The sequence below is a fragment of the Martes martes genome, assembly GCF_963455335.1.
Source record: "Martes martes genome assembly, chromosome: 10".
NCBI classification, from domain to species: Eukaryota; Metazoa; Chordata; class Mammalia; order Carnivora; family Mustelidae; genus Martes; species Martes martes.
Window position 1 is genome coordinate 60200604 of NC_137898.1, and position 15364 is coordinate 60215967.

At 40.0% G+C, this 15364-nt stretch overlaps 1 protein-coding gene across 1 annotated transcript in view; it reads right to left on the bottom strand.

The window, feature by feature from the left end:
- The window catches only part of PGM2L1 (phosphoglucomutase 2 like 1), a 50174-nt gene extending 47082 nt beyond the window's left edge, over positions 1–3092 (bottom strand). The window contains exon 1 of the mRNA XM_080815700.1: positions 2661–3092. Within this exon, the coding sequence (XP_080671826.1) occupies positions 2661–2771 (111 nt within the window). The 5' untranslated portion in view covers positions 2772–3092. The remainder of the gene's footprint in view (positions 1–2660) is intronic.
- Positions 3093–15364: the final 12272 nt, after the last annotated feature.

Here is a 15364-nt window from a genome sequence, read left to right on the forward strand (position 1 = left end):
TTAAAATTATTTAGATTTATTCCTCGGGCAAGGGCACTTACTACTTGCTCCCTTTGTGAGCTTTTATTTCATTTTCCCTTCTATGTTCTCTGAAGATAGAATCCCTATCTATTTCATTTTTGTATCTTCCACAGGTTTTAGCTAGTTTTTTGTTTTGTTTTGTTTTTTGGTTTTAGCTAGTATTTTATATAGAAAGGGTACTTTAGGGACGCCTGGGTGGCTCAGTGGGTTAAGCCTCTGCCTTCGGCTCAGGTCATGATCCCAGGGTCCTGGAATCAAGCCCTGCATTGAGCCCCACATTGGGCTCTCTGCTCGGTGGGGAGCCTGCTTCCCCCTCACTCTCTGCCTGCTTGTGATCTCTCTCTCTGTCAAATAAATAAATAAAATCTAAAAAAAGAAAAGAAAAGAAAGGGTACTTTAAATATAATTTAAGAATTTCTCTTCCATTTTCAGTGAAGGTTCCCCTCAGTCTTTTTAAATGTATCCCATTTTATAAAGTCTTCCTTGATCATCCCAGCCCACAGGTTACTCTTACTTTTGAATTCCTATAAGGACTGCCTATAAATGTTTATACAGTGTTATTTTTTGTGTTTATATGAATTTTATAGTCTTTTTATATTTCCATATATTCCAATATCTAGGCACAGCATAGACAATTAATAAATATTATTTCATTCAACCAATCTTTAAAAAAATCAATCAAAGACTCGTTAGGAAAAGCATAGTCAAAACTGACACCTAAAAAAAATTAAAAAAAAAACTGACACCAAAAAAGAACAAAAGATCTCACCCATGGCAATGAAAACAAATTCCTATTGTTGGGATCAAAAGCTTTGACATACATAGTAGTTACTAGTAATTAAATTGTGCTGGAATTCTACAAGTGTTTTCAAATTTCATCAGTCGTCCTTTCTCTTCAGGGACACATAAGTGCCCAAAAACATTCATTTCCTGAAAATACCAATGAAAGCAAATGGCTTTAAACAAAAACAACTAACCTTATTAAACATATAAGGTTATCATTCATTTTCAATTTGGTAAGGTTTCCATGCTGAAGACATTTATATAGTCAGTTTGTAGTACATTTGTTTTTATTGTATGCTAAGCATTAGCTCTTGTGCTAAGCTATCCTTGGGCAAATGGCTTTAAAGTTATTTGCTTTTTACACATTCTTATGGTAATTAATGGGATATCACAAATTCTGCACACTTGGCTTAAAAAAATATATGGTCAAATCCTATAATAAGGGAGTTGCTTCTTTAATTTGATATTTGAGTCACAACACTCTCGAGTCTTCCCACTCCAAGCGTGGTCCACAGACCAGCAGCATTGGTGTCACCTGGGAACTCACTCTTGAGGCAGAATCTCAGACCCTACCCCAGGCCTACTAAATGTGAATCTCCATTTTAGATCCCCAGGTGATCTGTAAGCACTTTAGGGTTTGAGAAGCACTGGTTTACACTCTAGAGGAAAAACAGAATGTCCAAGATGCCTATGAACAAGCAACAGTAACTAACTTATTGTAATTGCTTATTTGTTGGTCTTATCTGCTAACTGAAGGCTTGTTGGGGTCAAACCCTTCTATTTCCTCACCAGTAGTATTCATCCCTAACAGGCTCGGAAAATATTGACCCAATGCTCAATAAATATTTTTTGCTAAATATATTAATGACTGAGCAAAGTGAAAATAAGACTTTTTCTGAAAGCAAATCCTTTAGAAAATTCTTGTGTACATGGTTTCACATACTGCCATACTAATTCACTATTATTAATTCCATTTAAAATACACTGCCTTCTCTACTTCAACAAATGCATTTAATGCACTTGACAAAGCAAAAGCTTGGATCATGTTCTCCTGTTGGAGCCACCAACGGCCTCTTCTACAAGTAAGAGAGCTGAATTTTAACTCTGGCTTTCACAGATCCATCACATATGCCTGCACATGATGAAATCATCCCCAACAACTCCGAGGGGGTGGCAGGAGTAGAGGAGGAAAAGGAATGGGCAAAGCAAAAACACTTCCGTATCGGGAACATCAAATGAAACCATGAAAACATGATTCTTTGAACAGGATACTTCCAGAAAATAACTCCCGGCAAGAGAAATAAAGAGGTAAAGGAACGCTTACCTTTCTCAAGAGCAAAAGGTGATACTAGAGAATACCAGGGAGTGATAAAAAACCAGTGACTACCTAGCGACGGAAGGTGGAAACACACCAGACCAGAAGTAAAGCGGAGAGCGGTTAAGGATATCTAAAAAGGGTACCAAAAACCACTTTCAGGTTTGCAGAGAAGGAAGTCAAGAGAGGAGAAAGGAAATAGCTCTATGAAGGGTTTAACTTACGATGATGATGATAATAATTATTTTTTATGAGAGAGAGACGACATGCTGTTGAAGGGCAGGGAGTGGGTGAGAAAGGGAGACTGCAATCCCGCGCACTGCAAAAAGAAGAGACTACTGGCAGCCCTGCTCAGACGGTCCCGGGGAGGCGGCCAAAGCATAGGTGGGTGGCAACGCCCGGCTCCGCTGGTCCCCGCCCGGTGGCTTGAGCCATCTCCTCTGCAGCCTGCCGAGCACCGGGTGGGGACGGGAAAAGGCGGACTACGTATGCGAGGGCATGCGGGAGGACAGGGCTGATGCCGGGCTGACCGGGTACCCACCTTATCCCAACGAAGCCACTGCCCGATGGCCGTGTCTAGCTGAGGATCCCCGGTGTGGTAGGGGGCGTGGAGCAGGTTGGAGTTCAGGTCCCCCTCTGCATTTTCAGCCATGGCAGCGAGACTGGGGTGTGAGGGCCTGGGGGGCCGCGAAGACACTGGGTTGGGGGGGGGCCTGAGATGCGCTCACCAGGGTTCTGACGCCCCCTCCTCACTGAAGGGCATCGGAGACCGACCAACCGCGGGGTGTCTGAGCCAGCTCCTGCTGCAGCTTTGGGGAAGCAGAAGAGAGGGGGATGCGGCTGCCCGCTCTCCCCAAACCAGCTCCAGATCTTTTTCTGCACGAACCGACTGAGGCGGTCACACAGCGAGAGAACAACAACAGTCCCAGATGTCTGGGTCGTGGCCGCCGCCGCCGTCGCCGCCCTACGCCCCGCCCCACCTCCCGCGCCACAGGCCCCGCCCCTTCCCGCCCCTGACGATTTAAGTCGCTGGGGCGTGAAGCCTGAGCCAGAAAGCGCGGTCGCGATTCCTCTGCAGCAATGCAAGCTCGGATCAGCTAGGGTGGTGACGGGTTGGGTTGTTTTTTAATTTGCCTCTTGCCTCGCGTCTTATCCTTGTTACAGTCCCCACACACTCCCACGCGTCTCCTTTTTTCAATCAGCTGACGTATCCACCGCCAGCACCCCACTTCGGCGATCGCTCCGTGCACCCCTAGCGGGCGCGTAGGAACCCTTCCTCCCGTTTCAACTTGGGGCACGCGCTTGGCGGGAGGGTGCACGGGACTGTTACCGCAGGGCTTCACGGGAATTGTAGTTCTTCTCTTTCTCTGAGCTCTGTGGAGACTACTGGAAAGACTACAACACCCAGCAGCTCCGCGCACTCCCTTTCCTCGAAGGAAAAAGATATGCCTGCAGGTTGTTCCCTACGGACACACCCTGTCCCTGCTTTGCTGCGCAGTGTGGCCCTGGAATTAAATTAATTTAAACCAGGAATGATGCAGTAAGGGGACCACTGGTATCCATTTAATGCTTTACAGTTTACGAATCGTGTTCAATCTCTTCAACCATCTTGTGAGGTAGGTGGGCGTGATCTACCCCGATTTTACAAACGAGGAAAGTACCTCAGAGTGTGAAGGGACTTTTTCAAAGAGGCAGAATTCGGAATTCCTAAGTGATAGAACCAGAGGTTGCCAACCTCGTTTAGATCTCGTCTGCTGGCAGTTCTTTTTGCTGCTGCAGTGAAGGAGGAGAGAGAAAAAGATGACAGAAAAAATAGACAGGGAAGTTAAGGGGGGAAGATGGGTCAACGTTTAACCATAACACAAGCAACAGTGTACAAGCGTCAAAAGAGGGATACAAAGAACAATGGCAATAGGCTTACGGAAGAAGAGAAGAGATCGCTGAAGTCATCTTCAGTTTCTTCTTGCTTTGGCCTCTCTCCTCTGGAACGCTCACCTCGCGAAGTCACGCAACTTGAGGTCTGGGAGATGCGGAGAAAGGCTTACCGGTCATACTCAGCAGCTGCTGATTTTCTTGGTTTGGCCTTCTTAAAATGGCTCTATGAATTTGGCCAAGTATCTTACAGCTCTTTCCCCAGTCAGCTGTTTTGTAAGGAGGGTGTAATAATATTTACACCATGGCTATACAGGAACTTAATAAATGGCTTTAGAGGGCTTTCAGGTTCACAGATAAAAGACGTAATAAATTCAAAGTATTACTTTATTTCCTTTAACAAGCCATTTACCATAATAAAATCCAAGCTACTAAGGTACAAAAGCATCGTAGTGCCAATTCCTGAAAATAAACGTGCCACAGTCGGCATTTACAGTCTTCTCTAAGCAGCTGGGTGGTTTACTTTATGGAATTAGCAAATTCTTTTAATCATACAAGGCCTGGGAAACAACCACGTGTCCTGAAAGAAATTAATCGTTCACTATCATCACGATTATTGTCCATGACAAATATTGATTCAATATTTACTCTATGCCAAGCATTATGCTAGGAGCTGAGACTATAAGAAAGTATGTAACAAAACTGTTCATTTCAAAAAATGAAATGTGTCTGGGGAGACAGGATATATGTGAGAAAAGATAGCCGATGATAAACAGCAAATGCTTCCTGCAGACAACTGTTAAAGAATTCAGAGTCTGAGGTGGTCAATAGAAGCAACAAGCAGCAGGAGCAACAAGCACTAGGCTTTGAAGAACAAAAAATTAATAAGTAGAGAAAAAGGTGGCGGGTGTTTCAAACCCATAAACCACTGGTTCTCAAATCTACGGGAGTTCATTTAAAATTTGTATTCCTGGTCACTGCCCCAGAGATTCCAAATCAGTACATTGGCACAGGGCCTAGGTCCCAACATATTTAACAAATATCTATTGATTGTGGTATAAGTGGTCATAACCTTGCTATACAGAGTAGGTCCTCTTATAAGGTTTTCTGGAAAATACAAAAATTTGAGGCCCCTTCCCAATACTACTGAGTCAGAATCTATATTTTAACAAGATCCAGTGATGATTCTACACATACTAAATTTGATAAGCAGTGGTTTTTATGAGACAATTCTGCAATTTAATTCAATTCTGAGAAACACTTAAATCAACAGAACTTCCATGAGTTGGAATTATATAAGGCAATTATAAAAGACTGGAGAAATACAAGTTTTAATTCAATACCAGAGTCAACCAGCCCTTAATTTTATCAACAAGATTATGACATACAATGTTTACTAGAAACCTTGCCCAGCATCTTTGGCTTATTGCTTAGGAATTGAGGGGTGACCAAAGAGACCCAGAACTCGTTAAAGCAAAGAATAGTGTGTAACTGTGTCCAGAAGAGGGAGTATAATAGTTTTCCTAGTCAGGGAAAGTTCAGAAGCTTTAATTTCTTTTCTCTCTCTCTTTTTTTTTTTTTTTAAGATTTTACTTATTTATTCAACAGACAGAGATACAAGTAGGCAGAGCAGCAGGCGGGGTGGGGGGTGGGGGGGAAACAGGCTCCCTGCTCAGCAGAGAGCCTGATTCGGGGCTCCATTCCAGGACCCTCGGATCATGACCTGAGCTGAAGGCAGAGGCTTAACCCACTGAGCCACCCAGGCGCCCCTCTGAAGCTTAAATTTCTGGTCGAATTTGCCCAGAGTTCTTTTTTTTTAAGTTTTTATTAAAAAAAAAAAGGTTTTATTTAAATTTCAGTTATTTAACATACAGTATAATATTAGTTTCAGGTATGGGACACCTGGGTGGCTCAGTTGGTTAAGCCACTGCCTGCGCCTCAGGTCACGATCCCAGACTCTTGGGATCGAGTCCCACATTGGACTCCTTGTCCAGCAGGGAGCCTGCTTCTCTCTCTGCCTCTGCCTGCCACTCTGCCTGCTTGTGCTCTCTCTCTCTGACAAATAAATAAAATAAAATCTTAAAAAAAATATTAGTTTCAGGTATACAGCATAGTGATTCAACACTTCCATGTATCACCCCCTAATCAACATAAGTGCACTCCTTAATCCCCATCATCTATTTCACCCATCCTCCCACCCACCTCCCTTCTGGTTGTTCTTTATAGTTAAGAATCTGTTTCTTGGTTTGCCTCTCTCTCTCTTTTCTTCTTTTGGTCATTTGTTTTGTTTCTTAAATTCCACATATGAGTGAAATCATATGGTATTTGTCTATCTCTGACTGACTTCACTTAGCATAATAATCTCTAGCTCCATCCATGCTGTTGCAAGTGGAAAGATTTCATTCTTTCTTATGAGAATTTGCCCAAGGTTTTCTAAATCTGGCAACCCTAACTGTGGTTATGAAAGAGAATATCTCTCTTGGTCCTAATACATATATATGACTGAATATTTTAGGATCATGATACATAACTTACCCTCAAATGGTTCAGAAAAAAAATACTGTGTATGTATATATGCGCACACACAAATATATGTTACATATACACATATATAAATATATATACAAACATATAATTAGATAAACAGGAAATAATAAATCAAATAGGGGAAATTTTAATAATAGGGGAATCTGGGTAAAAGATAATTGGATAATCTTTGTACATTTTAATTTTTGCAACTTCATTTGAAATTATTTCCAAATTTAAAAATTTAAAAGAAAAACCTCAAGTGTATAAGAAATATCCATTTATTTATTGTTTTAAAAAATCAAATTAAGGGGCACCTGGGTGGCTCAGTGGGTTAAAGCCTCTGCCTTCAGCTCAGGTCATGATCCCAGGGTCCTGGGATAGAGCCCCACATCGGGCTCTCTGCTCAGCAGGAAGCCTGCTTCCCCCTCTGTCTCTCTGCCTGCCTCTCTGCCTACTTGTGATCTCTGTCTGTCAAATAAACAAATAAAGTCTTTTTTAAAAAATCAAATTAAGAGACTCAAAGCTCTCATTCTGTTAGGGTAGCAAGAAATTGAATTTTCATCACTATCAGGGGGCTCCCCTCTCACCCAGGGCTTATATAATACCAGGGAAACAGAGTCGATAGCTCTAGTTCATCAAGGTTTCTGCTAACATTTGTATTATCTAGGGCCATAGTGGTCTTTGGAAGTCTGACAGCTTTCTCCTTGCATACCATTCATAAGCTGTTGTCAGGAACCTTGGTTAAAGCTATGAACCCTAAAGCCTCTGTCTAGGTGTACCATATAGACATCCCCCCCAAAATCTTGTCAATTCCTTGAAGTATTGCCACCAAGCAATCTTTAGGGACCCTCTTGCTCTCTCATCACCCTGATATTTTAAGACTTTAAGTCTTGAGGAAATCTATCATTCTGCTGTGTGATTTCTCTGAAAAGATAAGTATTTTCTTGTTGCTCATCAAGATACTTGACCTAAACTCTAGTGAACTCTGTATTTTTTTTAAAAATAGAATCATTAAAGGAAGTATCTTGTAAACAATTTTCTATGTTCTACTTTTAGCCCTATTACATAAAATTCCAAAGAAACACAACAACAACAAATAAGAAGTGGTTATCTTCCTGTAAGGTAGGGGGAAGGATGCAGAGCACATTTGGGATTAGGGTGAAGCAAGGCAAAGAACGTAGGGTGCAAAATCTAAGGAGATGTTCCTTTCAGGTTTCTGGAAGTGCAGAATTGGTGCCTGAGAGTGAGTGCCTTATTACATTTTTTTAAACAGCTTTTTTGAGATATAATTCACATAGCAAATAATTCACCCATTTAAAGTGTACAGTTCTGTGTTTTTTTGTTATATTCTTAGTTATGCAGAAACTAACAAACTATAACTAATTTGTTATATTCTTAGTTATGCAGAAACATCACCACAGTCAATTTTAGAATATTTTCATGACCTCAAAAAGAAACCTCAAGCCATTTAGATATGAACCACCTATCACCCTATCTCCTACTCCCAGGCCTAAGCAACCACTAATCTGCTTTCTATCTTTGTAGAATTATGGTTGAGTAATATTCCAATGTATGGGTATACTACATTTTGTTGATCTGTTTGTCCATTGGTGACATTTGGGTTGTTTCTGTCTTTTGGCTATTATGAATAATGCAGCCACAAATATTCATGTACAGTTTATGTGTGGAATAGGTTTTCATTTCTCTATACCTGTGAATGCATTGGCTGGACTATGTAGTAATTCTATGTTTAACCATTTGAGGAGCAACCAGACTGTTTTCCAAAGCAGCTGCACCATTTAAATTCCTACCAACAGTGTTTGAGGGTTTTCCCACAGATTTTCCAACTCTTGTTATTATCTCACTTTTTGATTCTAGCTATTTTAAAAATTATTTTTGGGGGGAGAGAGAGAGAGAGCGGGTGTGTGTGATGGGGGGATGCTTGGACAAAGGAGAGGAAGAGAGAGAGTCTTAAGCTGGCTCCACACTCAGTGTGGAGCCCAACTCTGGGCTCAGTCTCACCACCCTGAGATCATGACCTGAGCCGAAATCAAGAGTCAGGCACTTAACTGACTGTGCCACCCAGGTCCCCCAGATTCTAGCCATTTTAGTGACTGTGAAGTGGTATCTCATTGTGGTTTTGATTTTCATTTCCCTGATGACTAGTGATTTGAACATCTTTTCATATGTTTATTGGCTATTTGTATACCTTTGGAGAACTATTCACATCTTTTGCCCATTTTAAAAATTGTTTTTTGTTTATTTTTGAATTTTAAGATTTATTTGTATTTCTCGATATAAGTTTCTGATACAAATCAGTTAAATGATTTATAAGTATTTCTCCTCTTTCTGTGGGCTGTCTTTTCACATTCTTTTATTTATTATAGAAGTACAGTTGACATTCAGTGTTTTATTAGTTCCAGGGGTACAACATAGTGATTTGACAATTTCATGCATTAGTCAGTGCTCACCACAATAAATATAGTCACCATACAACATCATTGCAGTATTATTGACAGTATTCCCTATGCTGTACTTTTCATCTCTAGAACTTATTTTGTAACCAAAACCAAAAGTTTGCGATTCTTAATCTCCTTCACCTGTTTTACCCATCCCTCTACCCCGTCGTCTTTTTACAGTCTTGATGGTGTTGTCCCAAGCAGAAAACTTTTTAGTTTTGAAGAAGTCTGATTTACCTTGTTTTTTTTTCTTTTGTTGCTTATATCTGAGAATCCTTTGCCAAGGGGCACCTGGATGGCTCATGCCCTTAAGCATCTGCCTTTGGCTCAGGTCATGATCCCATGGTCATGGGATTGAGCCCTGGGTTGGGCTCTATGGTCGGAAGAGGGGCAGCTTGCTTCTCCCTCTCCTTCTAACCCTCTCTCAAATGAATAAATAAAAAAATCTTAAAAAAAAAAAAAAGAGAATCCTTGGCCAAATCTAAGGAGATTTCCCCTTTGTTGTTTTCTTTAAGAAGACAGTGCCCAGTGATGACATGGGACTTAATCCCAGGATCCTGAGATCATGACCTGAGCCTAAGGCAGACGCTTTTAACTGACTGACTGAGCCACCTAGGCATCCCCTCTTTGTTGTCTTCTAAGAGTTTTATAGTTCTAGTTCTTATGTGTAGGTTCTCAATCTACCTTGAGTTAATTTCAATACATGGTGTGAGGAAGGGATCTAACCTCATTCTTCTGGATCTAACCTCATTCTCAGCTATCTGAGCTCCATTTGTTGAAAAGACTACTCTTTCCCTCCTGGATGGCCTTGGCATTCTCGTAGAAAATTAGTTGACTATGGATTTATGGATTTATTTCTGGACTCTCAGTTATATTCCATTGATCTCTATGTCTAATCTTGTGCTAGTACCACGAGATCTAGATTACTATTACTTTGTAGTAAGTTTTGAAATCAGGAAGTATGAGTCCTACTTTATTCTTCTTTTTCAAGATTGTTTTGACTATTCTAAGTCCCTCATGATTCTAAGTAAATTTACAGTCACTTTGTCAATTTCTACAAAGAAGTCAGGATTATCTTTGAATCCACTGAATCTATAGATGGATTGGGGAGTATTACCATCTTAACAAAGTTAAGTCTTCCAATCTGTGAACATGGGATTTTTTTTCTAATTGTAGATCCCCCTTGTTATCTTTCAACAATATTTTATAGTTTTCAGAGCATATGTTGCATTTATTCCTAGGTATTTTATTCTTTTTGATGTCATTATAAATGGAATTGTCTTAATTTCATTTTTGGATAGCTCATTGCATATATATAGAAATACAGTTGGCTTTTATCCCTCAATTGCATCCTGAAACCACTGAGTTCATTTGTTAGTTCTAATAGTTTTTTATTTAACTTCTTAGGATTTTCTGTATATAAGATTGTGTCATCTGTGAATAGATAGTTTTACTTTTTCCTTTCTAATCTGGATGTCTTTTGCTTCTTTTTCTTGCCTGTTTGCTTTGGCTAGAACCTCCAGTACAATGATGGATCGAAGTGGCAAGAGCAAACATCCTTGTCTTGTTCCTGACCTTAGAGGAAAGCATTCTGTCTTTCACCATTAAATGTAATGTTAACTGTGGGGTTTTAGTAGATGCTTTTTCCATACTGGTGAAACAAGAGAATTTCTGCTTCTAGTTTGTTGAGTGTTTTTATCATGAAAGAGTGTTGGATTTTGTCAAATCATTTTCTGTATCTAATGAGATGTACATGTAAGTTTATTATTATGTTGATTACATTATTACAATTATTACATTAATTGATTTTTAGAAGTTAGACCAAACTTGCATCCTACTTGTTCATGGTATAGCACTGTTTTTATATGTTTCTGCATTTGTTTTGCTAGTATTTTGTTGAGGATTAATCTGTTGGTATTCATAATAGATACTGGTCTGTAGTTTTCTTGTGATGCATTTTTCTGGTTTTGGTATCAGAATAATACTGACCTCATAAAATGAGTGTTCTCATCTCTTCTAATTTTTGACAGAGTTTGTAAAGAATTGGCATATTTTTTCCTTTAATTTTTAGTAGAGAATTCAATGGTGAAACCATGTGGATTTGGGCTTTGTGAGTAGTTTTCTGATTATTAACTCAATTTCTTCACTTTTTATAGGTCTGTTCACTTGTCTACTTCTTGAGTAAATTTCATTAGTTTGTTTCATTGTAGGAATTTGTCCATTTCATCAAGGTTCTCTAATTTGTTGGCATACAATTGTTTATGGTATTCCTTTATAATTTTTTCCCCATAAGGTCAGCAATAATATCCCCTCTTTTACTTCTGCTTCTAGTGATTTGAGTCTTTTTTTTAGGGGCGGAGTTTAGTTTAGCTAAAGGTTTGTCAGTTTTGTTGCTCTTTTCAAAGAACTTTGTTTCATTGATTTTCTCTATTGCTTTTGCTATTCTTTGTTTCATGAATTTCTACTTTAATCTATATTATTTCTCTTCTTCCAGTTTCCTAATTCTCTTTTCATCAGAATCTAACTTACTAAACTGGGCTATAGGTTTTGTGTGTGTACATGTATTCCAATAAAACTTTATTCAAAAGCAGGCAGCAGGCCAAATTTGGCCCGAGGGCCAGAGTTTGCTCACTCTGATCCAGAGTAATAGTTCCTAACCCTGGATGCATAGCATTTTAAGGAACTGATTCCTGGACCTCAACCCCTGAGATTGACTCAACTGATCTGGGTTGGAGCATGAAGTGTTTTCTCTTTGCTTGTTTGTTTTTTGTTTTAAGCTTTCTCTGTGTTTCCAATGTGCAGCCAAGTCTAAGAGCCATCTTTTCAGAGCAGGGATCTGACCTTGGGTTTTTTGTTTGCTTGTTCTTGGTTTAAAACAGATTAAACCTGTTTTATCTCAGAGTTCTGATGCCCGAAGTCTGAGCTGAAGTGTCGGTAGAGCCATGCTTCCTCTGAAGCCTCTAGTGGAGAATCTTTCCTTGCCACTTTAAGCTTCTGATGGCTATAACCTTTCCTTAGCTTGTGGCTGCATAATTCCAGTCTGTGCCTCTGTCTTCACATGGCCTTCTCCTCCAACTCAAAAACAGCAAATGAATAGATGCATAGGGCAAAATGTGGGGGTATGGGGGAGTATGTAACTTTGATGTCCTCAGGGCATGCTATCCTCCTAGTATCTGAATGTGTCCACTAACCTGGAAGATCCGTCTTTGCAGTTTTAATTTCAGTTATTGTATTTTGTATATATGTGTGTGTGTACGTGTGTGTGTGTGTGTGTGTATAATTCTTTTAGAGTCTTTTGCCAATTTGGTATAGCACTTTTTATGGTTTCCTATTCTCTATAGAGATCTTCTGTTTATTTAGTGAAAGAACAGGTAGCATGTAGTCAGTTTTCTATCTCTAACAATGTTACATTTCCTGATGAACTACTAAGATCCACCTTCTATTATAATATGCAGGTAGTATGGTATATTGTGGATGAAGGGAAATTAAATCTGTTGGAGTTAGTTCAGGGCTCTGGGAGGGAAACTGATTTTATGATTATGTGATGTCCACAGCCTGACATATCCTAGAAATTTCTAGGATTAGAAAATGAAAGATTTGGGGCTCAAAGCAATAGGAGAACATAACCTAATATTTATGGCAAAGGGAGGACTAAAAGGTATTGTTTTTATGGATTTCATCATTTAAAAGAATTCTGTATAAATCACAAACTGGAATGAGTAATACACACACACACACACACACACACACACATTTTTCTGCCCACCCTTTAGTTATCAATATTAGTGAGGAGTGAAATGGCCATGTATCAGTTATGATTGCATTCAGCTACATGTAATGAAAACCAAACCAGAGTGGCTTAACCAAAGAGAGGTATATTTTTGTTTTCCAAACAACAAGAAGTCCCAAGGAAGGCAATCCAAGTGCAATAAGTCAAAGACATCAATAATGACCAGTCTCTTTTTTATCTTCCTGCTCTCTCATCCTAAATGTGTGGCTTTCAGCCTTATGGTCAAAAGATGCCTGCTGACTTCGGTTTCCAGTCAGGCCTGTAAGGAATTTGGAAGCTGTCATTGCACCCTAACAATAAGTAAAAGGTAAACAAACTAAAGAATCAACATCTTTCTTGGGTCCATCAGAGAAGTGAGGTTACAATACAAACTGCTGCCCCCAAACTGGAGACTTAGTCGCTGTTTAGTGTAGCAAAAACCCACAAGTAGTAACCTCAGGTACTAGTGCAAGGGTTGGAAAACCAAAACTGCAATTGATGAATTATTGGAGACTCAGTGTGCCCAAGTCCAAGAATCAAAAACTCCAAGAAGACCTACTCATAAGGGGATATATATTGTTGTCAATGTCCTGTTGTCCAGGATCTTGACCCAGCTCTCATAGTGAATACTGGAGAAAAATGCCCCTGCTTCTGGCAGGGCAAGGGGGAAAGTAGCCATTTTGAATATACCAGAGCATCTGTTCTTAACGAGGCCTGCCTTCAGGAGAAACTGTTTAACCAGAGCCTAATCTGCTGGATTTTTATCAGAGCCTAACTGACCTAGGGAAAGCGAAATACCCAGCCCAAGCCTACTCTAGCCATCCTGTCCCTTCTAAGGGTTGGGGAGAAAACTGAAAAGTACTTGTGAAGTTCACAATCCAGAGGCACAGGCTCCTTAAAAGACTAACACTAATCATAGGACTATAAAATACTTCTGCTCCCCCCACACCTTACCATATTACTGAAGACCTATTTATAGCAGTTCTTTTACCTAGTACATCATGTCCAACTATCACGAAAAAGTTATAAGACATATTGAGTGGCAAAAACAGTTTAGAGAGACAGAGAAAGCATCAGAACCAGACTCGGATATGGTGGGGTTGTTTGAATTATCAGATCAGAAATTTAAAACAACTATGGTTTAATATGCTAAGCGCTCTAATTGATAAAATAGACAGCGTGCAAGAACAACTAAGTAATGTAAGCATAGAGACGGTAAATGTAAGAAAGAGTCAGAAAAAAATTCTAGAGATCAAAAGCAGTGTAACATAAATGAAGAGTGCCTTTGATGGGCATCTTTCCTCAACTGGACACAGCTGAGAAAAGAATCTCTGAGCTTGAGGATATCTCAATAGAAAATTCAAAAACTGAAAAGCAAAGAGAAAAGAGACAGAAAAAAACAGAACAGAATATTCAAGAACTGCAGGACAACACAAAAAGTATGATATATGCGTAATGGGAATAGCAGAAAGAGAAAGAAACAGGAAATATTTAAAGCAATAATGAAGGAGAATTCCCCTAAATTATGTTAGATACCAAATCACAGATCCAGGAAGCTCAGAGAACGCCAAGCAAGATGAATGGCCAAGAAAGACTTTATGTAGGAATATTGTATTCAAATTGTTGATAATATAAGATGAAGAAAAAATCCTGAAAGAACCCAGAATTAAAAAACAGATTACCCATAGAGGAGCGAAAATACAAATTACATCAGCTTCTTCTCAAAACCCATGCAGGCAAGAAGAGAATGGAGTGAACTATTGAAAGTCTTGAGAGATAAAAACAACAACAAGCACCTAGAATTATGTTCTCTGCAAACTAATCTTTCATAAGGGAAGGAGAAATAAAGACTTTCTCAGACAAAATTAAAGGAATTGTTGCCAGTAGACTTGGCTTGCAGGAAATGTTCAAAGTTCTTTAGAAGAGAAGGAATATGAGAGACGCCTGGGTGGCTCAGTCAGTTGAGCATCTGACTCTGCTTTTCACAACCCTAAGATTGAGCCCTGCATCAAGCTGTGCACTAAGTGAAGAGTCTGCTTGAGATTCTCTCTCTCCCACTGCCCCTCCCCCCACTCTCTGCCTGCATGTGCTTTTTCTCCCTCTCTAAAATAAATAAATTCTTTTTAAAAAGAAGAAAAGGGGGGTGCCTGGGTGGCTCAGTGGGTTAAGGCCTCTGCCTTGGGCTCAGGTCATGGTCTCAGGGTCCTGCGATTGAGCCCCGCATCAGGCTCTCTGCTCAGCGGGGAGCCTGCTTCCCCCTCCCCCGCCTGCCTCTCTGCCTACTTGTGATCTCTCTCTCTCTCTCTCTGTGTCAAATAAATAAATAAAATCTTTAAAAAAAGAAGAAGAAGAAGAAAAGGAAAACGATACAGGTCAAAAGGTCATATAAAAAAAAGAGCGTTGGGGCACCTGGGTGGCTCAAGTGGGTTAAAGCCTCTGCCTTCGGCTCAGGTCATGATCCCAGGGTCCTGGGATGGAGCCCCACATCAGGCTCTCTGCTCAGCAGGGAGTGGGAGTCTGCTTCCTCCTCTCTCTCTGCCTGCCTTGATGCCTACTTGTGATCGTTGTCTGTCAAATAAATAAATAAAATCTTAAAAAAAAAAAAAAGCGTTGGAG